The sequence below is a fragment of the Lissotriton vulgaris genome, chromosome 6 (genome assembly GCF_964263255.1).
Source record: "Lissotriton vulgaris chromosome 6, aLisVul1.2, whole genome shotgun sequence".
NCBI lineage: Eukaryota > Metazoa > Chordata > Amphibia > Caudata > Salamandridae > Lissotriton > Lissotriton vulgaris.
Window position 1 is genome coordinate 144,045,757 of NC_141694.1, and position 25,468 is coordinate 144,071,224.

The following is a 25,468-nucleotide window of genomic DNA, read 5'->3' on the forward strand; positions in this document are numbered from 1 at the left end:
TGATACTGATGTTGTGCAACTTCAAATATCCCATTTAGTTCCACAGCACCTCTGTCCTGTGGAAACCCTGGTTTTTTTAAGTCACCTGCCCATGCACTTATTGATATTAGAAAGGGTTTGGCTATATACCTTTATTTCATTGCATTGGAGGCTTACCATACGTACGCAATGTATCAACATCTTTGACTAAGTCGCAGTTCATTACATCAAATTTTACCTCCGATTAGGTCTTGGATATTTTTTATCTACCAGCCAATTTGCATTCAATTCCTGCCACGAAACTGCTGCCTACTTCATATTTCTTTGTTTGCATCATTGGTTGATACCGGCAGCGGAATAAGGCCACAACAAGCTCGCCTACATTTTCCATTTCATTGTCTCGCCAACACATAAGATTTTCCAGAAATCATGGATCTGAGGTATGACAGTCATGGTTATCCCAAATTTACTTCTTGAATTACTGAAACTGTAGCATTTATTTTGTTTAATGCTTTGAGAAGCTCACGAATATGATGTCTTTATATAACAAATATGAATTCAGATCAAGTGTTATGTGTTATATAGATGCCCTAATAAAAGCATGGTTTAAGATGCCCTAATATAGGCATAATCTTTCACCTACATTAGTTCCCTATTCTTCATTATAACGGGCGCTGAGGGCTAAACCTTATCTAGACTGTGGTTTGTGTACAGAAGGAGGATTTTTCCCGGACAATGGCCTCCTGTACCAGCTTTGATGTGCTCATCCAGTATGATTAAATATTCATAAGAGTTCTAGGAAACCAGGCAGGGGCTAGAATCCACCTGCAGAAACATCTACGTAAACGGTTCATTCCATACGTCATCTTCATACCCAACAATGGTTAACACAAAACACAGTGGGACTCTATACTTTTCTGTATAAATACAGCACCTCTTGCTATCAGTAGGAGGGAACCAAGACTTCCAGGCTGACACACTGACCAGAGACGCTAGGCTACTGCATGCAGTCGCTCCAGCTGACAGTGGTCTAACCATCCCTTACGGGGTGTCCAACTCGAGAGCAGGATGAGTTCCCACACTCTCATCATTCAGGTAATGGGGTTTGACTAAATCTTAGCGGGATTTTTGGCTCTTTAGCACTCAATCACGTGCTAGGTACACTTACGTAATCTAGACAGGTATCGTAGGAGTATGCGCTTCATTTTATAAATGCATTTCATATTCACGTATATGTTCATGGCTATTGCAAAAGGGTAGAACTGTACTATTCCTTTTTATTCACTGTACTGCTGATCAGATATCTTTGCTAATGTTTAACGGTTGTCGCAGCACATATATTGCACACTAGAAGAACTGTACAATAAATTCTTATTGTAAACACGCTCAACTGTTTCTTCTGTGTAACTATCGGAGACCAAATGAGCAAGCACGAGTGACTGGGTGAAAAGTAGTACATTGTTTCCACGAGTGAGGAATCAGGGTTGTTGTGTTCTGAGGTTGCCAAATACGAATCTCTCTGATAAAAAGGAGATTCTGGTGGCACTGTGAGCTAGCTAATGCAAACAAGGCTAACATACGTGTTGGGGGTGCTCAGAGTCAGCCTGCCACCAGGCCCACAGTGTATGTTATCCAAAAGTGCAGGTCCTGCAGAGGTACTATAGGAACTACACTACAAAACTACTTTAGCTACATCATTTTAAAACCCCACATTAAAGTTGTACCTGGAGGTCAGAACACTGCAGAGATGAACTGACACTTAGTAGAAAATATTTGAACAGCAAACACTACAATATGAAAGAGACATAACCTGTTTTATTGTTCAACTGCTCTTGTATAAAACACATGTTGTTGACAGAGAATTTACTTTAACAAATGTGAAGTGAAACAGTGTAAGGAAGTCAGTTTCCAAAATACAACAGGTCAATTGAAACTTTGGACGATATGAGGTTAGTGTGTTTAGCTTCCTAACCATACATAAGACTTTGGTACCACATAAAATGGTAATAATATAAAAGGAGAGAATGGGCTAAAAATAGTAAGGAATTTCAATTTAAGGCCAGGGCCCAGTGGTTGGGATGTGTTGTGCAGTATTTCCACCTCCCACCAGCTTTAAACAAATCAAATCTTGTAAGATGACCAAGCTTCATGGTAAATGTGGGGCTTGAAGGTACCATTCACACGATAGGTGCCACTGCCTCCGTTAAACAAACTTTTGGGTCCTACTGAAATGAAGCTTGTGTCCAACTAGTCATATGTGCGAATTATACAGGACAATGGAATGACTGATGATGGCCAATTCATTATGTCTTTTTAAGGGTTTCACATTCCCCAAGAAAGCGCCCTGTGGATCTTTCCTTGATACCGATTGTTCCTTAGTTTTTAGACTTTTTTGCTTTCTTCTTCTTTTGCTCTGGTCGTGTTTCTGTAAAATCATATTCTTCAACAGCCATTTCATCAGATGCCAAGTTTTCAGGGGCCTTGAGCCCAGCTTCTCTTCTCAAGTGTTTCTCTTTTCGTTTCTTTTTCTTTTTCTGTGTGTGGTCTTCATAACTGGGCAGTTCTACATTGTCATCCTCCGGTTCTTCTTTGCAGTCAGAACTCTGCTCTTTATTCCTTTTTCGTTTCTTTTTCTGTTTGTGATCTTCAGTATTGGGCAGTTCTACATTGTCATTCTCCGGTTCTTCCTTGCAGTCAGAACTCTGCTCTTTATTCCTTTTTCGTTTCTTTTTCTTTTTCTGTGTGTGGTCTTCATAACTGAGCTGTTCTACATTATTATTATTCTCTGGCTCTTCTTTGCAGTAAGAACTCTGCTCTTCAGCCCTTTTTTGTTTCTTTTTCTTTTTCTGTGTGTGGACTTCATTATTGGGCAGTTCTACATTATTGTCAACCTCCAGTTCTTCTTTGCAGTAAGAACTCTGCTCTTCATTTCTTTGTCGTTTCTTATTCTGTGTTTGGTCTTCATAACTCAGCTGTTCTACATTATTATTATTCTCTGGCTCTTCTTTGCTGTAAGAACTCTTCTCTTCAGTCCTTTTTTGTTTCTTTTTCTTTTTCTGTGTATGGTCTTCATAACTGGGCTGTTCTACATTATTGTCATCCTCCGGTTGTTCTTTGCAGTAAGAACTCACCTCTTTATTCCTTTTTCGTTTCTTTTTGGATTTCGAAGAGGGTTCATCAAAGGGCAGTGCCCCTGTGGTGTTGTCTGGTTCCCCTGCTGGCTCGGCCCCTGCTTTCATCTGTGACTTCTTCAGCTGTGCCATACGCTTGGCGAAGTACTCGGCCACGGACAGTGTGCTGGTCACGGTGTTCACAATGGCTTCTGGGACTTTGTCATTGAGTGGACTGCCATTTTGCTTTTCATCATCATCCGGAGAATCAGCACGTGTATCCACCTGAGGAAGAATTGTTAAAATATTGAATTTGGGCAGTGAAAAATGGCATCAAATACTTCATCCTTTAAAACACACATGGTAAGTTTAAGGTTTTTAAATATTTGTGTTACAGTATTAATGTTTTGCTTAACTTGAGAAACTTAAGTTACCCATTTTTGTATTCAATTATACTTCTGTTACTGTTTTTTTATATTAAAAAAGTGCTCTCCATAATGATTCTGGCATCACAGAACATAGCACCAATCTTTCAAACCTGAAAGGAACGGATCCGTAGACTTTTAATAATATATGTACATAATAGATCAAAAGTTACAAAAAATGCAGCAACACGTGGTGCTGCACAGTGGAATGCCCTTCGCAAAGATTGCTCATCTTTGTGTTGCTTATTTCTGTATTTTGGCATCAGACCAGTAAAATGAGGTGAAACATTTGCCTAGATAGTGTTAACATGCAAAAATGCAAAAATAACGAAGTAATGCCATCACAAAATGTGCCACACTTTGCCACATAAATTGCCTTTTCTTTCTTTTTTTTTTATTAAAATTTTTTTATATTTCCAAATAATAAACCAATACATGTTACAGCACACTTCTACATTTCAAAATCAAAGTTTTTACAATTCTTGTACCGTTATTTGCAGGTAATTATAACTACATTTTGATGTTCACAGGGGAAAAAATAAGAAATGAATAAATCAAATAAATATAATAAAGACAGCAGTTTGCATACTTTTCAACCCGTATCCTCAGCTATATAAGCCCCATCAGCAGGCATCTCTTCCCGATTTATCAAACCGTATTTCCAGTTTGCCACTGGATGCCAAATCTTCCTTCCCAGAGATCTACCTCTTTTTCCCTTTCTATCATATATTGCCTTTTCTAAGTTATAGGTCGATAATAACCGAGCAATCCACATCTGAAAGGTAGGTGGAACTCTGTCGAGCCATGATATTGCTATGCAAATACGAAAAACTGAAGCCATCATAAACATAAACTCCAAAGGAGCATCCTCAATTCCTACTGCGACCCCTAGCAGTAATAAATCATCTGTAAGCTTGATTTTAAACCCCAGCGATACATCAGTAAATTTCTCCATTTCTTTTTTAAGAGTATACAATTGTGGACATTGGGAAAACATGTGGATGATGTCTGCACTTTCCGAATCACAACGTGGGCTTGTTGTTCCTGTGTTACCCCCCCATTGTGCAATTCTGGCTGGGGTATGATAGAGCGAGTACACGGTCTTGTAGTGCTGCGACTGTAAGGAGGCAGAACATAGAACCATTCTGCCCAAATCAAGGGACAGCTGAAAATCTTCTGGTTGTAAACCCACTTTTTCCACCCACTTCCTGGCATATTTCTCCCTGTCATCGGATTTATATGTACATACTTCTGCGTATAAATATCGAATTGTGCAATGAGAGTTGCCCTCTATATAGTCCATTATGCGACAAGTCCCAAAACCCAACGTTCCTCCCTGCTTATTTGACAGATAGCTTCTAATCTGTAAATATTTAAAGAATCTATTGTTTGTTACCTTAAATTTACTTTGGATCTCGTTAAATTGTAGGATTTCCCCCTGTTGGTTCATAAGGTTCCCTATCTTCCTGATCCCTTTGTTGTCCCAATCCCTCATCACCATATCCCTACAAATATCTCCAGGTAAAGATTTATTCGCGTACATCCGTATATAATTATTATGTCTTCCTAAGCCTATTTTCTTTTGTATCATCTTCCAGATGCTATAAGCAGCTTTTAAAGTTTTAAACCTGGTATGTTTGAAATAACTAGAATCAATTGTATTCAAAAATCCGTTTTCAGCCCCTCCTCCTAGTAATGCAGTATAAACATTGGTGAATCCCTGTGGCTTTTCTCCTAGCTCTGCACCCCCACCCCCAATTAGTCCCTGGAAATATTGTATAGCTGTGGCCCAGTAATAGAACCGAAAATCAGGTACTCCCCACCCCCCTTTTCTCTTGGTAGCGTTAGATGTCGATATGCTCTCCTGGTTTTACCATGTGCTCAAATAAATTTGTTTAGAATTGCTTCTATTTTATTAAACCAAAGATGGTCAAAGAGAGTGGTATCGCTCTAAATAAGTACAAGAATTTGGGAAAGGTAGTCATTTTGATCACATTTATACGACCAAACAACGTCAGATGTAGTTTGAGGATCCTTTCTGTATTCTCCTTGACTTTGTTTACTAATGGTCTCATATTTATCTCTACCAGATTGTCTAGATCTGCAGTGACTTTTATTCCTAGGTATGTTGCTATATCAACAACTCTGTTGTCTTGATAGTTCATGTAGCTATTCTGTACTATTTGAGTTTTCTCATTATTAATTTAGTATCCAGAGAAGTGTGGCCTGGACCAGGGTTCAATTCCCCGCCTCGGCGGGTCTTGGGCTCAATAATTCCACGGACTCGATAATTCTCGCTCCGGTGCCTTCTCGACTCACGGGTTCACACTCTGCGACTCTGGGCAATAGCTTGCTTAATCTCCACATCGGCCCCTCGCGGTGGGATGCCTGGCTTTCACCTTGTGGATACCCTGCCTGGGTTATCTCACAGGGGAATACCAGGACGTGTTCCCTAAGCAAGCGCGGAGATGCCCCAGGGTAAGTCATGCGCTAAATAAGCTTCATACATTTACATTACATTTACATTTACTCCGAAGCCTGCTGCTTCCCTCTCTATCTCAGGAAGAGCAATATCTGGATTGTTTGTAATTATGGCCACATCATCCGCATAGGCGAATACTTTATAACTAATATCATGTAGCCTGACTGGGGAGATCATACAGTTATTTTCTAGTCTGCGCAAAATAGGATCGATTTAAAGTGCAAAAAGCAGCAGAGATGCAGGGCATCCCTGCCTTGTGCCACGTTTAATCTGTACTGGGTCAGTATATCCTTTATTGATTCTTATTCTAGCATTAGGTTCTGTATACAGTGCCTGGATTGCCGTAATATATCCACTTCCCAGCCCAAACCAATTCATTACTTCCCATAAGTATTTCCAGGAGACCCTGTCGAAGGCCTTCTCTACATCCAGAAATACGGCCGCGACAGGGTCTCCTGCAACTCCCATGGCGTCTAGAATAGTGATCATCTGCCTCGTATGCTGTGTGGTCCCCTTCCCTGGGATAAACCCCTGCTGTGTTGTACTCACCAAGTGCTCTATAATCTTACTTAATCTTTGTGCAAGTGTTTTAGAATAAATGTTGGCATCTGCGTTCATTAGGGTTATCGGGCGATAGAATCCAGGTTCTAGGGGGGGGGGGGGGTATTTTTCTTTAATATCACAATAATATCAGCCCCTCCCCATGAAGGTGGAATTGATTTCCCTGACTGTCCCTGAATAAGAGTTTCATGCATGTCCTTTCCTAATACATCCCAAAAGATTTTATAGAACTCTGCTGGTATTTGATCTGGGCCTGTAGCTTTTCCGGCGGGAAGGTTGTGCACCGCTCCCTGTACCTCTTGTACTGTAAATTTGGTCTCTAATTTCCCCTTCTCCTCATTTTATAGCTCTTCATGATCTATATCTTTCAAATATACCATGATCTCATCTTCTGTATTATTTAATGTCTGTTCGTATAGTTTAGTGTAGAAGTTCTTAAAAACCTCCTGTATATCTGCAACTTTATTTACTACCACACCTGCCTCGTTCTTTATTTCCTTTATTTGCCCTGCAGCCAAGTTCTGCCTAGTCCGGATTGCAAGAAGGTGTCCAATTCTCTCATTATACTCATAGCTTTTCTCCCTTTTAGCTAAATAGTTAGCTGCAGTTCTCCTAACTATACTTTCGCTTGCATCTGCTTTATTCAACTCTATATTTAGGAGTATATCTTCCAGAGGATCTTGTTTAGAAATGGCTAGTATTAGATGTTCTTCCAAGTCCGTTAAGTCCCTTAGTTATTTAGCCATTTCCTCTTTCTCGTTTTTAGTCCTTTGTAGAGTGTAGCAGAGGGTTTCCCCCCTGACGCCAGCCTTAAAGGCATCCCAGACCATGCCAGCCGAGGTTGAACCTCTGTTAATCTCCCAAAATTGACTAATCCAAATTCTCATTCTTTTCACATAGTTTTCATCTTTTAGTAGCCCTCTTTCGAAGGTCCAATTGTAGGACTTTCTTTCCCCCCGGCAGCCAACTGAAGAGTTAGAACAAGAGGGTTGTGGTCCGATAATATCCTCGGAAGCCTCTCCAATTGGCTATCGCCTATCAAAGAATTAGAAATCCAGAAATAGTCTAGTCTAGCCACCAATCTATGTGGTGCCGAATACTATGTGCTCCCCGTCCCGTGTGGGTGTTTTTGGGACCGTCGACTAATGCATTGTGACGAGCAAGATTACAAACCGCTTTACAAACTTTCTTTTTCCTCCCCCCGTACATCCCTCCACCCGTCATACCCAATCCCATTAAACCATTAACATTAAAATCTCCACAGCAAATAATCGTTTCAGGCCAGAGGGGTAGTTCCTGATATAAAAATTCAAAAACCTCCGGGTCGTCATCATTGGATCCATATACCGAAACAATAGTGTAACATCCTGCCTTTGATTCTCCCTCAATCATAACCCATCTCCCCCACTGATCTTTTTTCCTCTTTGTTATAAGACCCCTTTTCTTTGCTAATATGGCCACCCCCCTCGTCTTAGTTTCTTGTCTAGTAAAGGCTAATACCTCAAAACCCATCTGATCTAACATATATTTGTTATTTCCCTCTATGTGCGTCTCTTGGAGGCATACTATGTCTAATTTCAACATTCTTAGCATTGCCACCTGCAAACAGTGCTCCCTCCCAAAAAACCCTGTGTTCGTATCCTTCCTTTCCATGTGCTGTATTTACCATACATGTATCCTCCCCCCGTCCCCCCTACCCCCCTAACCCCCCTATCCTCCCTCCCTTCTCCCCCCCCCCCAATTACAGGCAAATAGGTCAATTATGACCTATGTGTAGCCTCTATAGACTGTAGTGTCGCCTCTCTCTCCTACCCTTACCTACTATCTTATCCATTCAACTTACATTGGTAGCCTATCTATATATGTTTATTAACCTATGGTGTTTTAGGTGGGCTTCTTCCTCTGTTGTCCCTCCCCCTATGCTGCTCAGTAAGCTCTGCAAGAAATTCCCCTGCTTTAATTTCCCAAAAAAACATCCTGGTATGCCCCTTGTTGATGACCTTTAATCTTGCTGGGTATATCAGATATGCTTCCGCGCCTTGTTTCTGAAAGGGTGAGATCAGTTGCCTTAGCTTCCACCTTCTCTCAACTGTGACGTGACAGAAGTCAGGCCTAGCAAAGAATGTAACACCATCATAAGTTTTCCTAGACTCTGGCCTGGCCCTATCCATGATATCTTGTCTTGCAAGGAAATTTCCTAGGAACACAAGCATTGCCCTAGGTAATGTATTCTGTTGGCCCCCTCGATTTTTCTTTATTGTTAGAGGATATCTATGTGCTCTTTGGACTTCCGTCTCCCACTGCCACTGGGACACCGGGAAGGCCCCCTTCAAGAGTTTAATGACATACCCTCTCGGATCCTGCCCCTCCAACCCTTCTTCAAGTCCCAGGAGCCTCACATTGTTCCGTCTTTGGCGGTTTTCAAAATCTTCGATCTTCCATTGAAGATCTTCCACTATCTTCCCTTGCTCGTTCTTGAAGACCTGCCAATCCGTTACCTCGTCTTCCATCCTCCCCGTCCGCTCTTCCACCTGCGTAACCCTCTCCTCCACCTCTTCGTATTTTCTATTTAGTTTTCTGAGTGATGCCTGAATCTTTTTCGTGTCGCGTCTTGCTCTCCGGCTTTCCACCCTGGCCTCGGATTGCATCTGTTTAAGCGTGCCAAACATCATCTCCATTGTTACATTCTGGGGAGTAGACCTAGGTGGCGGTCCGCCGGTAGCCCCTTCACCTTGACCACTTTCTTGATAAGTTCCTGAAGTGGCTGAATAATCCCATGACAGCTTTTTGTTCATACTGCTAATAGACCCTCCTCTATTTTTTCTTTCTCTCACTTTCTTTCTCTTTTGCGTACTTATGTCCCTGGAGCCCCTACTTGAGTCTGAACCAGTAGTAACATCAGTAGAACTTTCCCCCTCATGTTCATGTTCACTAATATCGGTGGAGTCAGTCCCTTCATTGACAGAAAAGAACTCTGGGGATCCTCCTCTATTGCCTTTGCTCCCGGCTCTCTTGCCCCTGTTCCTGCTCTTGCTGTGTGTCTATACTTAGCAGGCTTCCCCATTTAGTTTTTGGAGAAATATGAATATTAAGCCCCGCTTCAACTGTCAGTAGGGCATCTAACATCTGTGTATTATTATGCCTTTCGATTTTTTCCAGAGCCCCCAGAGACTCCTCAATTCTCCCCGTTGTTTCCCCGCTCACCTTTGGTGCAGACCTCCCGTTTCCTTCGAGGCTGGCGCTCCCCGCGAGATGCGTGCTTTCTCCAGTTGTGTCTGCCGGTTGCTCGGCAACTGTAACGCTACCGCTTGCGTCCTCGAGGACGGCATTCTCGACTTCCGCGTTTGACGCGGCTGGGCGATGACAGCCGCCGTCTGCAGTCCGGGGAGCTGGGGGCACTTTTGTGGCAAAGGACTGACAAGGTAGGCTGCCTCATGGCTACATCTTTTTGCGAGGAGGGTTGCACACGATGCGCTCTGCTTGCCTCGGCGTCCTGCGGGGTTTCTTTCTGTGTTTTGCTGTTACCGGCCGTGGTGAGCCTCGTCTCTGGTTTCTTGTCAGCTCTATCACCTTTTCTTTGTTGCTGAGCCTTTGTGGACAGGCTAATAGCCGGAGTCTGCTTTTTAGATCCAATAAGTACTTTTGGTGTTGCTTCTAAGCGTGGGTCATCGCGAACTGCTGAACCTTTATTCGTTCCGGTTGCGATCAGTGGCTTTTCTTTATCCTGTTTGTTGCGCTGCGACATCTCGCTGGGTATATTGAGAGCTCTGAATATACTTCTCCAGAATCTCCTCCAATTCTGGAACGCTGCTAGAGTTGTTTGTTTAAGCCGTCCCACGCCGACTTTACCAGCTGTAATACAGTAAATCAGTCCATCGAGCATTCGCATCCCTGCATTCAGACACCAGCACCATAATCTCTAGGCAGGAGAGAGAGTGAGATGCGACTTCATTCTACAGTGCTGTAGCGGCCATCTTGCCTCAATCAGACCAGAAAAGGTCCTCATACCTTGCCTTTTCTTGTCACATAATTCAGTAAACCCTGCCACAAGACTTGGTCGTCTTGTGCCACATAATAGGTGGGACCTCATAACAGCTCTCTTAAAAGGACTAGAGAGGTTGGAAAATACCTCCTCCTAGAAAGAAAGGGCCTTTAAACGACCAGCTCGAGGCAGCAGGGTTATAATGCTATTAGCATTGCATTGCAGTGTAGCATTTATGTAGCGCTTCATGCCACTGGCGAGGGTAAAGTGAGGCAAGGAAGGCGACAAGCCCCAGAGGAAATAATAGAAATGGGCTAGAGGGAAAAAGAAGAAGCAGCGATCCATGTACTGTCAGCAAATACATACATGGTTCTCTCCTTCCATTGTCATCCGTGCTGCTCACAACATTCACTACAGCAAAGAAATTTAAGTGGGACGAAAAAAGTGTGTGGGGGGGGGGGGGCTTTCTAAAAGGGGTTAAGGACATGGCTTAAACACAAACGATTTCTGTGATTCCCATAGTGTGCCACCTGACTGGTGTTTTGGTGCCTTGGCTCCCCGAGCTTTCTGTAATTAGATCCAGATATATTAATACAAGTGGTAAAACCAACCAGGGCTATTGGTATTGTCAGTGTATGTTAGCTGATTAAGACACGTAAGTAACAATGATTTTGTTGCAAATAATATTTAAAAAAATTCAATTCTGAAATTCAGACTGAATGATATATTACTGAACCCTGTGGGGGGAGGGAGGGGTAGTGGTCTTCAGTGTTTTAATCACTCACGTCATTTGCAAGAAACCCTTTTTCGCACCACGTCTCCTCCATCTGCTATCTTACACTGCTTCTCTTATCTCTTCATCACCCTATTTTCACTCTCTCCTTAATGCACTTCCCAGCATCTCCTTACCTTCACCACCCCCAAACACACAACACACCCACTCGTCTGTAAGCACCGTGGTTTCTTTTACTTTTGTCTTGTCAATATTTTGACAGCAATGAACACATTTGCACAAAATCAAAATTACAACTGTAATATCTGACCATTGCACTGGGCGCTCTGCAGAGAGGCCAAGGATTGAATGACCATATATTCTTAACACCTTTTTTGACCCACTGACAGGTATTGTGATGAATTCGCACTAACTTCAACTTCGAGCTCAATCTTAGCCCATTATAAACAACTGGAGGCGACCGAGTTCAAAGCATGCACTATACAAGAGTAATAGGCTACACTAAAAATTATAACATCACAGCATCCTGGAAAAAGCTTACTTAATCTTTCATTCCCTCCGAATTTTAAACATGCGAAATATAATCAGAAACTAAATTACTGTTATGGATTACCTTAACAGTTTTTACATTCGTTGCTCAGAAATCAATCAGTGTTTTTGCCAGTAAAGTTAAGGACATGAATATAGGTCCTGATACGGAATCGTTTCAATGAGAATTTTTAATTACTAACCGGCGTGAGACCCGACCCAGTTAAAGCCCTGCTACAGCAGGGGCGCAGGCTTTTTCTCAAACCTACAGATGACGGATCCATGAGCTGTGTGCACCAGAGGCGAAACTAGAGCGACATTTTGGAGGGGCGCTAAGAAAAAATTTCAGGGGGGGGTGTGGCTAAGACTTTAAGCAATAGGCTGAGTGGAGTGGCAGGGGCTCTTGGAAGGGGTAAAACAACAACAAAGCCTCATTCACATGCACATGGTCTTTTAAAGACCTGTGAAGTGTTCGGGTGCGGCTGTGTGCGTGCCCGGGAGCCGTCTGAGCCCGGGCTGCCACTCACGAAGGGGGGGGGCTAAGACTTTAAGCAATAGGCTGAGTGGAGTGGCAGGGGCTCTTGGAAGGGGTAAAACAACAACAAAGCCTCATTCACATGCACATGGTCTTTTAAAGACCTGTGAAGTGCTCAGGTGCGGCTGTGTGCGTGCCCGGGAGCCGTCATAGCCCGGGCTGCCACACATGACGGGGGAGGGGCTGAAGCCCTTTGATTCCAATGGGTGTTGCGCGCCTGGTGTGCACTGCACGCTACAAGGACCTCCCAGGCTGTTCGTGCACATCTGCAAGGAGGCAGCTTCTTCAAACCGGAGTTAAAACAATATAAACATTTCAACCTGAAACAATTGTTTCCGTTTGTTAATAAAACTGAATCCGATTTCAATGATGTTTTCTTTGTTGCCGTACACAGCGTCACACAGATTATTTGACTGCCTTTTACAGTCTCCTCACCCTACCCAGACTTCACCTTTTTATTATTAAAGCAACACACACGTCCATGCACTTCTAACTCGTAGCTTGGGTACAAATTGTCTCCTGTAACCTCAAAGGGAGTCCAGTGCTAGGCCATAGTGACTTGGCACTTTCCCGGTGCGCCCGCAAAGATGACAAACAACCTCTCAAGCGGAACAAAAATACCCCGACTCTCCAGATTCCATTCACGCTCCCGGACATTTTTAGGCCACAACCTACCAGGCAGGGCAGCTGTCTGGTTTGCTAAAGAGATATTGAGGACATTGAGAACTTTGACCCAGGAATGAATTCTGCCCATTGCTTACCACTGGCTTTGTGGTTTGTAACTCACATTTCTGGCTTTCTATTAGCTGACTTTGTTTAAGGCTCTGCACCGCTGTACTCTACGCCCCTCTACTATACACCAGTGCACTCTATGACAGTCTACTATGCAACACTGCACTCTCTGCCACTGTACTCTATATGCCACTGCAGTCTACTCTGCACCACTCTTTACGCCACTCTACTTTGCATCACTCCACTCGACGCCACTTTACTCTAATCTACTCTGCACTCTAATCTGTGCAACTCCACTCTACCCTGCTTCACTCTACTCTGAAACAATCAACTCTATGCCACTGCACTCTACTCCACTGTATTACACACATTTTTGCCACTGCACTCAAAACCTATACACTATGCCACTGCACTGTACGCCACTATGCACTACTCCGCAACACTCTACGCTACTGCACTCTAAGCCACCGCTGTATTCTATGCCACAGTATTCCTCTCTACACCACTCTTCAATACGCCACTTTACAAGAAACCAATAACTCTACGCCACTACACTGCACGCCACCATATACTACTCTGCAACACTCTACTCTATGCCACTGCACAAGTCACTATTCTACTCTGCACCACAGCATTCTATGTCACTGCACTGTAAGCTACTATACTCTGCAACTCTGCACTCTCAGCCACTGAACTCTGTGCCACTCTACTCCAATGCACGCTACACTTCTGTACTTTACACTGCACTACTCTATGCCAATGCACTCTACTTTACTAAGCACCACTGCACTCTACACCACTCCGGATTAGCAGACTCCACTACATTCTGCACCACTCCACTCCACTCTATGCCAATTCACTCTACTCAGAAACAATCTACTCTACACCGCTGCACTTTATGCCACTCTACTTTGTGCTGCGCCACTCTAAGCCACTGCACTCTGCGTCACCGTGCTCCAAACCACTGCACTCTACCCAATATCCTGTACACCACTTTACTCAAAACTAATGCACCCAACGCCAATCAATCAATCATGGGTTGGTAAAGGGCAACTACTCACCTGAATGCGTCTCAAGGCGCTGAGGGGGTGGGGATAAGGGGTGGGGGCAGGGGGGAGAGAGGGGCGCGCAGCTCCTGGATGATTCCGGAGTTTCGTCGAAGAGCCTGGGCTTGAGGTCCTTCAAGAACTTGGGGGAGTGTAGACTACTCTGCATTACTGAACTCTACACCACTATACTCTACAATACTCTATGCCACTGCACACTATGCCACTCTTGCGCTCTACACCGCACTATTTATTTATTTATTTTTATTTTATGCGATTTTTAAAGCGCGCAAATACCCTTACGGGTGCTATTCTACTCTGCACCACTGTACTGTATGCCACTGCTCTCTGCAACTCTACGGCAAGGCACTCTACACCACTGCACTCTAAGACACTCTGCAAGATTGCACTCTCCGCCACTGAACTCTACGCTACTCTGCACCATTGCTATGCCACTGCACTCTACTTTGCACCATTCATCTCTACGCCAATGCACTCTATGCTGCTACATTCTACGCTACTCGAATCTACTCCACGACTCTTGAACTCCCTCTACAACACTTCTTGCCACTTTACTCCATTCTATTACACATTACTCCACTCTACTATTCCATTTTATGCCACTCCACTATATGCCACTCCACTACACGCCATTCTACTCTACTACACTACTCCTCTCCATGCTGCTCCACTCTACAACACTCAACATCCTCTACTCCACTCTATGCCACTCCACAACACTGTATGCCACGGATTGTTGAAGTGGAGGGAGGGAAAACACGGCGGCCGGCTAGGTAGCGGGTCGCGGACGTCCGTGGAGAAGTGGTGATGTCGGCTCGGGACTGATGGTCGGTTGCTGATTTCCAGGGTCTGCACATCGAGGAGAAGCGCAGAGCAGAGACGCTGACTGTTTTCAAAAAATATATTTACCGAAGCGGAGTTCGGAGACGCGGCGTCTCAGCTCGACTGCAGCAGTCAGCTGTTTAGGAGATCGGAGATAGCAGACGCCGCGGCATCTCGGCTCGCGTGCAGCAGCGCAGCAGTCAGCTGTCTTTCAAATACACTTACTTGAGCGGAGATCAGAGATTAGAGACGCAGCGGAGACACAGCGGGCATCACGGCGGGATACCTGCGAATCTTGGAAGCCGTCTGCCGGCTGGATTCAGACAACCCACAGCGGATGGCGGAGAGCTCAGCTCTGCAATCCGCCGAGAGTGAGGGGGCGGAGTTACACCATTCACCGTCCGGGAGCTGGGGGAGAGCAGCGCTGGGAGTGAGCAGAGGCAGAAGAGTGTTGGCAAAGATCGGGACACCGGCTAGTGGTGGCAGGGGTCGAGGAGTGGAGTCCCTTGCGTCCAGCCCTTCACAGGATTGTAGTAGCACCTGTATTGAAGGCACAGATCTCGGCAAGGAGCAAGTAAGCAAGGGGGTAAAAGAAGCGAAAGAGGGCAGTAAAAAAAACAGATATCAGCTTAGGAGTAATAGACCAGCGGGACAGGCTTGTCTGCTGGAAGAGAATAATCCTGACACTGTACAAGGGGGTCCATCCTCTACTTCAGTAGACTGTAATAAGGGTGACAGATACGAGGGGATAAAAAGAGAAACCTTTCCGAAATTGACTTTTTCACCCTCAAAAAAGGAGAGGAAAAAAAAGCAAAAAAAAGAAAAGGCTGGACTTAAAACCTCAATAAACCCTTCACTCAGTTCATACTTTAAACCTGTCCCTAAAGTTTTGGTTTTGAAACCTGGTTCCACTTCCCAGCTCCAGCCCCATCTTAGGGCTGAAGAGGTAGCAGAGGCTACCGATCAGGACTGGTCAAACCTCCTAACTCCTAACCCCTTCCAGGTGTTGAATACGGAAATGGAGGTAGAAAAGGTGGTTAGCCTCGATACAGTTCTAGCAGAACCATCTACTAATCAGATATTCCAATCCAACACATCAGAATCATTGGAGTCATTAGGGGGAAGTCCATTAGTGGGAAGTCCAGTTGGGGCTTCCACTGATTTGCAAGAGAATGCAGATGTGGATATATTTACAAGGAGTCAGGAAACCTTAGCTAATGGGAAAAAGATTTCTTCAGAAGAAACTAGTCCTGCCCAGCACGAGATTCATGCTTCAGCAGATTTGTCAGTTATGGAACTCTTAAGGAAGCTCGAGAAAGATATTCATTTAGGTTTTGAAGCCTCTAAAAAGAATCAAGAGCGTATAAGTGCTACATGCACATTGTTAGAGGACAAGATCGATAAGCTAACTATACGTACAGGACAGATGGAATCGGAGATGATACTGGTGCAGGGAAGAGTTTTGGACAACCGTAAGGAGATCGAGACATTATACTCTCAGGATAGGGAATTAGACGAAAGGATAGAAAGATTGGAAAACATGCAAAGGCGCAACAACCTCAAAATTCTTAAACTTCCAGAAGGGAAAGAGGGAGCGGATATAAAGACTTTTGTTGTGCAAATGCTGAAAAAAGAGCTGACACTAGAGGAAACTGAGGAGATGTTGGCCCGAGACATTCAACGAGCGCATCGCGACCCCTTTAGGCTAAATCCTGATAGAGTAAAGCCAAGAAAAATTCTAATTAACTTTGCAACATACTCACTGAAGGAGAAAATTTTGCAACTTGCTTTAAAGAAAAAGACGATATTGATAGATGGTGTATCAGTCGACATTAGGTCGGACCTGTCTCCGGCTACAGCAAATAGGCAATGGGAGATGGGAAAACGGCTGTCACCCTTAAGGGAACTAGGAGCCACGGCTCAGTTAAAATTTCCCGCCTTCCTAAAAGTTATGTGGCATAACAAAATGTATACATTTCGCACAGTTGAGGAAGTAGATGCCTTCTTGGATGTTATCCGTGTAGCATAGTAAGTAGCATAGAAATAGATAACTGACCAAGATATATGTTAATTTAATAAGTGACATCACCACTGAGACGTCCACTGGCCTGGGCCATGGGAGTAATGGAGGGGTTTTCCGGGGAGGGAATTGAGAGTGCGGGGAGGGAGGGGGCTTAGGGAGAAAAAAAAAAAAAATATTCCTCATGAGCTATCTTGCAATGTCCTAATCAGAAGGGAAATCTGGGTACTACAGGATAAATATGATGAGCAGGGATAATAATAAAAGGGAGCTAAGGTTCCTTACTTGGAATGTTAACGGGCTCCGAGTTAAATCAAGAAGACTATTAATTTTGAAATATTTAGACGACTCGCCAGCACAGGTTATTATTTTGCAAGAAACACACTTAACACAAAAGGAATGTAAGGATATATTTACTACTCAAAAATGGATTGGTAATGCTATCTACACATCTCAGGATTTGGTTACAAAAGGAGTAGCTATTCTGATCAGAAGAGGATCAAACATAGTAGTCGAAAATAGTCTAGTAGATAGCAGAGGAAGATGGGTGATTTGTAAGTTACGACTGCCGGGTGAAACGATAGTAGTAGTTGGTTACTATGGTCCAAATACCGATGATCCTACAATTTTAGAGAAAATTGAAGTGGAACTTTTGGATTTCTCAGGTAAAATTGTCATGGCAGGAGATTTCAACACAGTACTAGATGGTAAGCTGGATAGAACTGGCAATCCCAGGGCAATAGTGAATAGTAAAATGACTGCTAAAGTGAAGTCAATGATGGCTCAGCTAGGGTTGTGCGATATTTGGCGCTTTAAAGCTTCGAAGCAGCTAGGATATACGTTTTATAATAAAAAATACAAACATAATTCAAGGATAGATTTTTTTCTTATAGATAGTAGGCTGAAAGAGCGAGTTATCAAGGTAGATCATATAGGGGCACATTTATCAGATCATTCTGCCGTCTGGTTAAACTTAAGTTTGGAGCTAGAAGAGACGACTCCGGTTTGGAGATTAGATCGCACAATTTTAGCCGATGTAGAAGCCTTAGAAAGTCTTAAAGAAGAGGTACACTTTTTTTTGGATATAAATCTGGGTTCAGCTAGGGAAGACACAGTCTGGGAAACATGCAAAGCATTTATGAGAGGCAGAATGGGAGCTCTAGGTGCAAAAAAACGTAGATTATACTACAGTCAAGTCTCTAACCTAGAAAAAGAGATCCGAGAGTTTGACTCTATCCGAATCTCTCAGGGATCTCCCATCTCAGACGGCCCATGTGAGAAAAAACTTTTAGATTTAAAGGTTCAACTTACTGCAACACTTACCCAAAGAGTTAAAGAGAGATGGGAAGCCAGTCAGTTGGCACACTTTTCATATGGAGAGGGATGTGGTAAGCTACTAGCATGGAAAGCCAAGAAAGATGTTACACGGAATCAAATTAAGGAGATTAAGAAATTAGGGACAGATCAAGTCATTACAGATAATAAACAGATTGTAGAAGCGTTTCAGCAATACTTTGCAGATGTGTATACAGAAGACCTCTCTCCAGAAAAGGCTCAGATTGAGTCCTGGCTGCCTCTAATACAACCACTTGCAGATGAGGATATGTTGGAATTAAATAAGGAAATAACTCAGGAAGAGTTGATGAAAGTTATCAACGAAGGCAAAAGAGGGAAAGCACCTGGACCAGACGGTCTACCCGTAGAAGTATACAAAGCCTTAGGAAAGACGGTCGTCCCCACTCTGTGTCAGTTGTATAATAAAATTTTTAGAGGAGAAGTGGCAATCCCAAGCTCTTGGAATGAAGCTACTATCGTGTTAATACTTAAACCAGGGAAATCTCCAAAAAACATGGATGCATACAGGCCGATTTCACTTTTAAATTGTGACTATAAATTCTTTTCTAAAATCCTAGCGGACAGGCTTGGTAAAATCATTCATAAGCTGATTCAAGAAGATCAAAGAGGCTTCATCAAGAAGAGATACTTAAAAGATCTCACTTTTTCATTGATAGGTATGATAGACTTAGCCACTAAATATGATTACCCCTTGGCAGTTATTGCGTTAGATGCCGCTAAGGCTTTTGATCGAGTCAATTTTGTATATTTAAAAACTCTTTTGCACCATCTTAATTTAGGAGATAAGTTTACACAATCTATTTTTTCTTTGTACTGTGCACCGACATCAAGAGTTCTGGTTAATGGAACCCTTACGCTTCCTATCAGAGTAATGCGGGGCACTCGACAAGGATGCCCCTTATCACCGCTGCTCTTTAATATTTATATAGAGCCTCTTGCATGTAAAATTAGAGCTTCAGTAGAGATACCCCCCTTTGTTGTGATGGATTGGTCCAAGAAACTTGGACTATACGCGGACGATATTATTGTTTATTCTACTAATTTAGCTGGAACTCTGGACAACTTAGTGAACACGACAAAGGAGTTTGGAAAGATATCTGGATATAAGTTAAATCAAGATAAAACTGAGATAATGGCTTGGAATCTCAATACTGAAGGGGTCAAAACAACAAAAGAAATGAGGTACTTGGGAGTCAGGATTACTCAGAAGATTGAAGATCTGGCTAAAACTAACTTTGATAGGGTGAAGAAAGAGGTTGGTGACACATTAAAAGGCTGGATGAATTTACCCCTGTCAATATATGGAAGATCCAATCTTGTAAAGATGGTGATTGTACCTAAGATTACCTTTTTGTTCGACACTATTCCGCTGGGCTTTAAAAAGGAATGGCTGGCGAAGTTACAAAGCATGATAATATCATTTATCTGGGCGTCAAAAACCTCTCGAATATCATGGAAGAAAATAAGGAGGAAAGCAGAAAAAGGAGGATTGGCGGCTTCAGACATACGAATATATGCATGGGCGTTTTATTTAAAAAACTGCAGGATGCTGTTGGGTACCCCTGCTAGCTCTCAGATCGGAGGCCTTTTCGCGATAATGCTGAGGCGGTCAGGGTATCATGAGTTTGGTTTTTTGTATAAGTTTGGAGACCCTAAGTTCTTTAAAAAGGTGAAACTTAAGACGTTGAGAGATTTGGCTGAGATATGGTACAGGATCAGGAAAGTATCTAAACTTTCGTATTTCAGCCATAGTGCCCCAATATGGGATTCTCCTGGAGCCCCCTCTTGGTCAAGAGATGCGCTGGCTTTAAATTTGAAAAAGGAACCTGACCTGCAAAGGTGGAAGGACTTGTTTCAAGATGGCAATTTAATTCCTTGGGGTATTTGCCAGCAAAAATGGGGCTCAGTTTTTTCAAAATATAAATACATTCAGATTCAGAGTTGGGCAAGTCATCTGGAAGTGGAGATTGGGCTGGAAAACGACTTGGAGTCAAAGCTGGAGAAAGGGGCATTCGAGAAGGAAGTAGCATTCTGGTATTGGCAAATACTAGATATGGAGGATGGAACATTTGATTTACCAGAGACCTTGTGGAAGGAGAGCTTGCCAAGGATCGCGACAGAAGACCAATGGCAAGTAACTATGTGCATGCTATATAGAATTATTAAACCGGCAAACCTAAGGCGAAATCTTTTGTTTACTATCCACAGGGCATATTGGTCTCCATACAGGCTTTCTAAATTTAAAGATGGAGGGATTGTTGGATGTCCAAAATGTAAAGCTCCAAATGTTGATGATCTACACATGTTTGTGTCTTGCCCAATTATCAAGAAATTCTGGTTTGACGTGAGTAATTCTCTCTCCAAATCTTTGAATCAACCCATTGAGGTAAGCCCTGAATTAATTATTACTGGGAGATTGGATTTACGAAATAGAATTCTGAATGATAATGTTAGACTTATTTTTTATGCTATGTTGTTGGCACGTCGAGAGATTTGTAAACTGTGGGTCTCACCACTTAGCCCCACTTTATTAGACTGGGTTTTAGCCATGAGGTATATGGCTAAGCTTGATTTATTAGACCGATCTAAAAGAAATAGAGGATTTTGGATACCCTTCCTGCTAAATTTTGGTTAAAGTTAAGTTTATGTTAAGTCCAATGATTAAGCCCGTGCCTGTCTCGCTGGTATTTGAGCTATCCCAGGACGGTAAAGAAAGATGGTGGAGGACATACATCTTGGGTCAGGAGGGGAAGAAGGATAAGTTAGAGGAAGGCCAGGCCCAAAAATATGTGTTGTCTATGCCCCATCACTCTAAATCCAGCATAAGAGATAACAACAGCCCAATGGTGGATTAGAGAGAAGAATGGGCGGCAAGACGGCAAATGAGGATATAAAAATAAAAAATTTTTTTAAAAAACACTGTATGCCACGACACTCTATATCCTCCCATGACACTCCACTCTACACCACCCCTTGACTCTACGGCACACCATAACACCCCACTCTTCTCCACAGCACTTTACGACACTGCACTCCACGCCACTCTCTTTTAGGCCACTCATTTTTAGCCATGATGAACAGCTGCCAAGCTAATGTACAACATGGGTAACCATATTGGCTAAGCCAACAGGTCTTGCATAGGCGAGACCTACTGGCTTTGCCAATGCTTGTTTTCACCAGTAGCCTCTCGTACAGTCCTTTCTTGCATGCACACATCAGCGCCCCTTGAACTGTGCTACTGAGCTATTTGGTGCAAATTGTTCGATGCAACTTAGAAGTATCTTCTTTTCAGAAGTCTGAAATGATGGGAAGGTTTCTGCCCAACCAAGCAGAATACACAGACCAGAGAAAAAGCATAAATAAACATGTCTGACAGAGGTGAGGACCACAGACCAGGAAGAAATGCATGATGGCTGCGAATTGTAACTGTTACCGGCGTTAATTAAAAAATGTATTTCTATTACATTAAAAACTATAATAATAATAACGCTAATATACATTAAAAAGAAAAAAAATAAATTGGGTAATTTTACACCCAAAGACTGACAGCGCCATCCATCAGCTGCTACCAATAACATGGCTGTTAGGGAGCCACTTACGGCAGTATCATCAAATGGTAATCTCCACTCCAGCGCCATCACTGTGTGCTTTAAGTGGCCCGGGTCATGCGGCAGTTCTACAAAGTAAGTGCTGAGACGGATCCCTAGCGGGCTCTTTATTTTTGCGATCACCCTCGGTGAAAAAATAAATCTAACCTCTGCAGCAGTACCACCCTTCACTGCCTTTGAGGTAACTTCAAAGGCACTCTTTAGACTTCTTTCACAGTCTCATCATTTCAGAACGGAAGCATTTTCGATCTTATATACAAAGAAGACGTAGCTGTTGCTTGTTTATCTTATGCAACTAACAACCATTGACAAAGCCAATAGTCCTGGCTTGCTGTAGGAATAATGTTACTTGTTGTATTATATATCTGGAAGCAATGACTAAAGCAGCAAAATACCAGTCAGGTGGCACACTATGCTAAGCACAGATGTTCAGGTTATCAGTTTATGTGCTTTTAAGCCCCGCTTTTCTACTGGTCATGCCCCTTTGAGAGACCCCCCCCCCCCGTGTTTTCATCCCACTTAAAGCCCTGGGTGTTATTTTTTTTTTTTTAACTTGTGCCACTCTTCCAAAAGTTGAGCAAATATTCCAGCGAGCTGCTCTTCCTGCCTGGACTTTAAGCAAAAGCCAGGAGGCTGCAAGAGTGCAAGGTGGCAGGAAAAAATAACCAGAGGCTCAGATGGCCGCCAGGAAGCGCGAGTCCCCGTGGAAGGAGGATAGCGGTGGAAATGTACAGGCTTTTTTTCAAAATACGGCCATGGAAAGGAAGCTGTGAGCAGAAGGCTCTGCATTCATGGAGGCAATCAGATATGTTAAAATAGTGATGGGCGATTTTAGATCTGCGGCCTATGCCGTATGGTAGACACAGACAGGCCCAGCACACTAGAAGACATCCAGCAGCAGCTGGACAGCTGACCCCAGTGAGCCACCGGCGGCTAGAGGTGGCAGCAGGCTTCAAGGGACAGGATATGTAGGAGCAAGCAGCCCCCGGACCGGCCAATGCTTGATGACTTCCCATCTGCAGAGCAGGGCGTCAGAGCCACTCCAGGTGGGGGTAGGGTCTGCTGAAGGAAATCCTGTTGAGACAGCAGGACTGATGACATATCTGTGAATCCCAGAGCACAGGATTGATCAGATCAGCAAGACAACAAGAACATGCAGTTCGCAGAGGGCCTGCACAATCACGGATTCTGCTTTTCATCCACTCGGGTAGTCAGTTCCCTGCATGAAAGCAAAGGAACGTGAAATTATACAGAATACAAATCACCCGAGATGCTAGGAAGTGGGGCGATTAGGATCATTTTAAGAAGACTTGAGATAAAAGTAGTGAAAATGTCTACCGGTGCTACAGCCATTTCCAATCCTTAGGACAGCTGGGGAGGCGGCTCAGCCCCAAGTGGGCTTGTATATCTGGGCATCATACAGAGGCAGTACTAGGTTGTGGAAGAAAGCAGGGGTGGTGCTGGAACTGAAGTCCACCGTACCCACCTTCATAAGCAGATAGATTCTTGAACACTGCAGTCCGTGTAAGACATTAATGGTCTGTTGCTGCTCTGCTTGGCACAGCAGAGTGGCTGTGTATCACCACTGCCCTCTCAGCACTGGTGTTACTTCACAAGGCCCATGGCAGTTCCATACACTGCATTAGTATTTGGGAAGTTCCTTGATTTGCTTGAGATTCAGATATATTATTATTATTATTATTATTATTATTATTATTAGATGTGGGTCTAGTCTAGTCCAGTGTATACTGAACTGCATGACTTTGGATCACTGCTCACGTCGGTCCACCTGAAATCTAAGTGCAGCTTGGGCCGAATAAGTCTTTGCGATGCCACCAAGGTCCTCAGGACATACCACAGGTGTTATTTGGACTCTTTATTATGACCTCCTGGGGCTGGGAATGTAATCATACTGCCCCATCTAGTGCTGTTTAGGAGTTCTAATGAGTTTCTCCAATAATGTCCTTCAACCTGCCTCATTCAAATGGTAGCTCAAGATTATATGCGTTTGTTTCCTGAAGTTGCAGCAACGGAGTGATACCTGTAATGATACAGAAGAACACTTGACACCAAAGGGAGAACTCACTCGTTCCACCCTTAGGCTTCAAGGCTTATAGAGGTTGATTGCTTAAAATTTTAATCGTGAAACGTTGCAGGAATCAAGCCCAAACTCCAAGATCCAGAGTGGGGAATGTTGGTTAACTCTCATTATATTATATTTCTCCAAGAAACATGGGCTATTAATCCAATACTCGGCATAGGTATCCTGACCTTTAGCGAAAATGTGGTTCCCCCTCCGCAGGGCGCCCATCAGGAGGACTCCTGATCTGATTAAGTGTGGACTTGTTCCCAGTAGTAAGAATGGTCCTTACCAACTCTATAGATTTACTTGCCCTCCAAATTAAAATTACAACACGAACAGGTCCAAGATATATAGCCAGGTGAATATATATATTAGATCAGTCCCTACAAATATAATCCACTACTGGAAACAATATAGATGCCCTAATGGTACAGTTCAATCAGAAAGCTTTAAAAATGATAGTGGGACATATCAACACTAGTATTCCACCAACTGCCAGGTGTAACCTTTTGGAAACGACATCCACACATGACTGTAAAAAAAAAAGAACAAAAATGTCAAAAGTAGGTGCCCAAATTATAGAACTTATCAATTATGGCTTGAAAATTACAAACGGAACAAAATCTGAGTGTTTGCCATACCCTATTTTTGAAAGAGGCTTAAGCACATCCAGAATTGATTTTACTGGATAATGACCTATGGCCAGACCTACATGATATGTAGTCTGCCCCTAGACCGGATAGTGATCGTCAGGCACTAAGTGCAACTTTCTCTATGGCCCCTTTTAGAGATGTAAAATTGGAAACCGTCATAACTACATCCTCAATAGTCTCAACAAATAATTTAAGAAACGTTAAATGGCCAGCTCCGATGATGGATGTAAAGAAAATGACATTCTTATACAATCTTTTTGTGCATAAACTTTCCCAGGTAGACTTCACAAATATTCTCAATATTAACTTTATTTCTACGCATTGCAAACTCATTGATGCACTAAGGCCATGTTTTGTGAGGGAATAGAGAAGAGGTGCTTCCCACCCCAAAAATTCCTCCTGGTATACTAAAACTTGCTGATTAGAAAAACCCCACTTACTGAGAGCTATTAAAAAGGGTTCAAGACCCTAAATCATAAAGGCTAGGAGTCGTTATAAAACTGTATTATTTAGAGCTAGAAGGGAATGGGAAGAGGACCAATGCTGTTAATCGCTGAAACTTTAGAAAAGAGATACCACAAATGTTTTTGGGAATTACTAGCTGTTAATCCCTCTAATGCCAACCATATAGACCCAGTAATAAAACCTAATACATGGGTCACCTATTTTAGTGGTCAGTATGATGATGAACAGTGTCAAAATAAATTACAAAGTCCCCTCTTTCAGATGGAAATTGTGGCCATGTGGGAACAGTGAATTTGTCACAACTGTAGCCCATCTTAGCTTTACCCT

At 43.1% G+C, this 25,468-nt stretch overlaps 1 protein-coding gene across 1 annotated transcript in view; it reads right to left on the bottom strand.

Annotated features, from left to right (window-relative positions):
• Window positions 1-1,774: 1,774 nt before the first annotated feature.
• PINX1 (PIN2 (TERF1) interacting telomerase inhibitor 1) overlaps window positions 1,775-25,468 on the bottom strand; it is a 512,666-nt gene continuing 488,972 nt past the window's right edge. Inside the window, exon 7 of the mRNA XM_086926181.1 lies at window positions 1,775-3,374. Within this exon, the coding sequence (XP_086782307.1) occupies window positions 2,355-3,374 (1,020 nt within the window). The 3' untranslated portion in view covers window positions 1,775-2,354. The remainder of the gene's footprint in view (window positions 3,375-25,468) is intronic.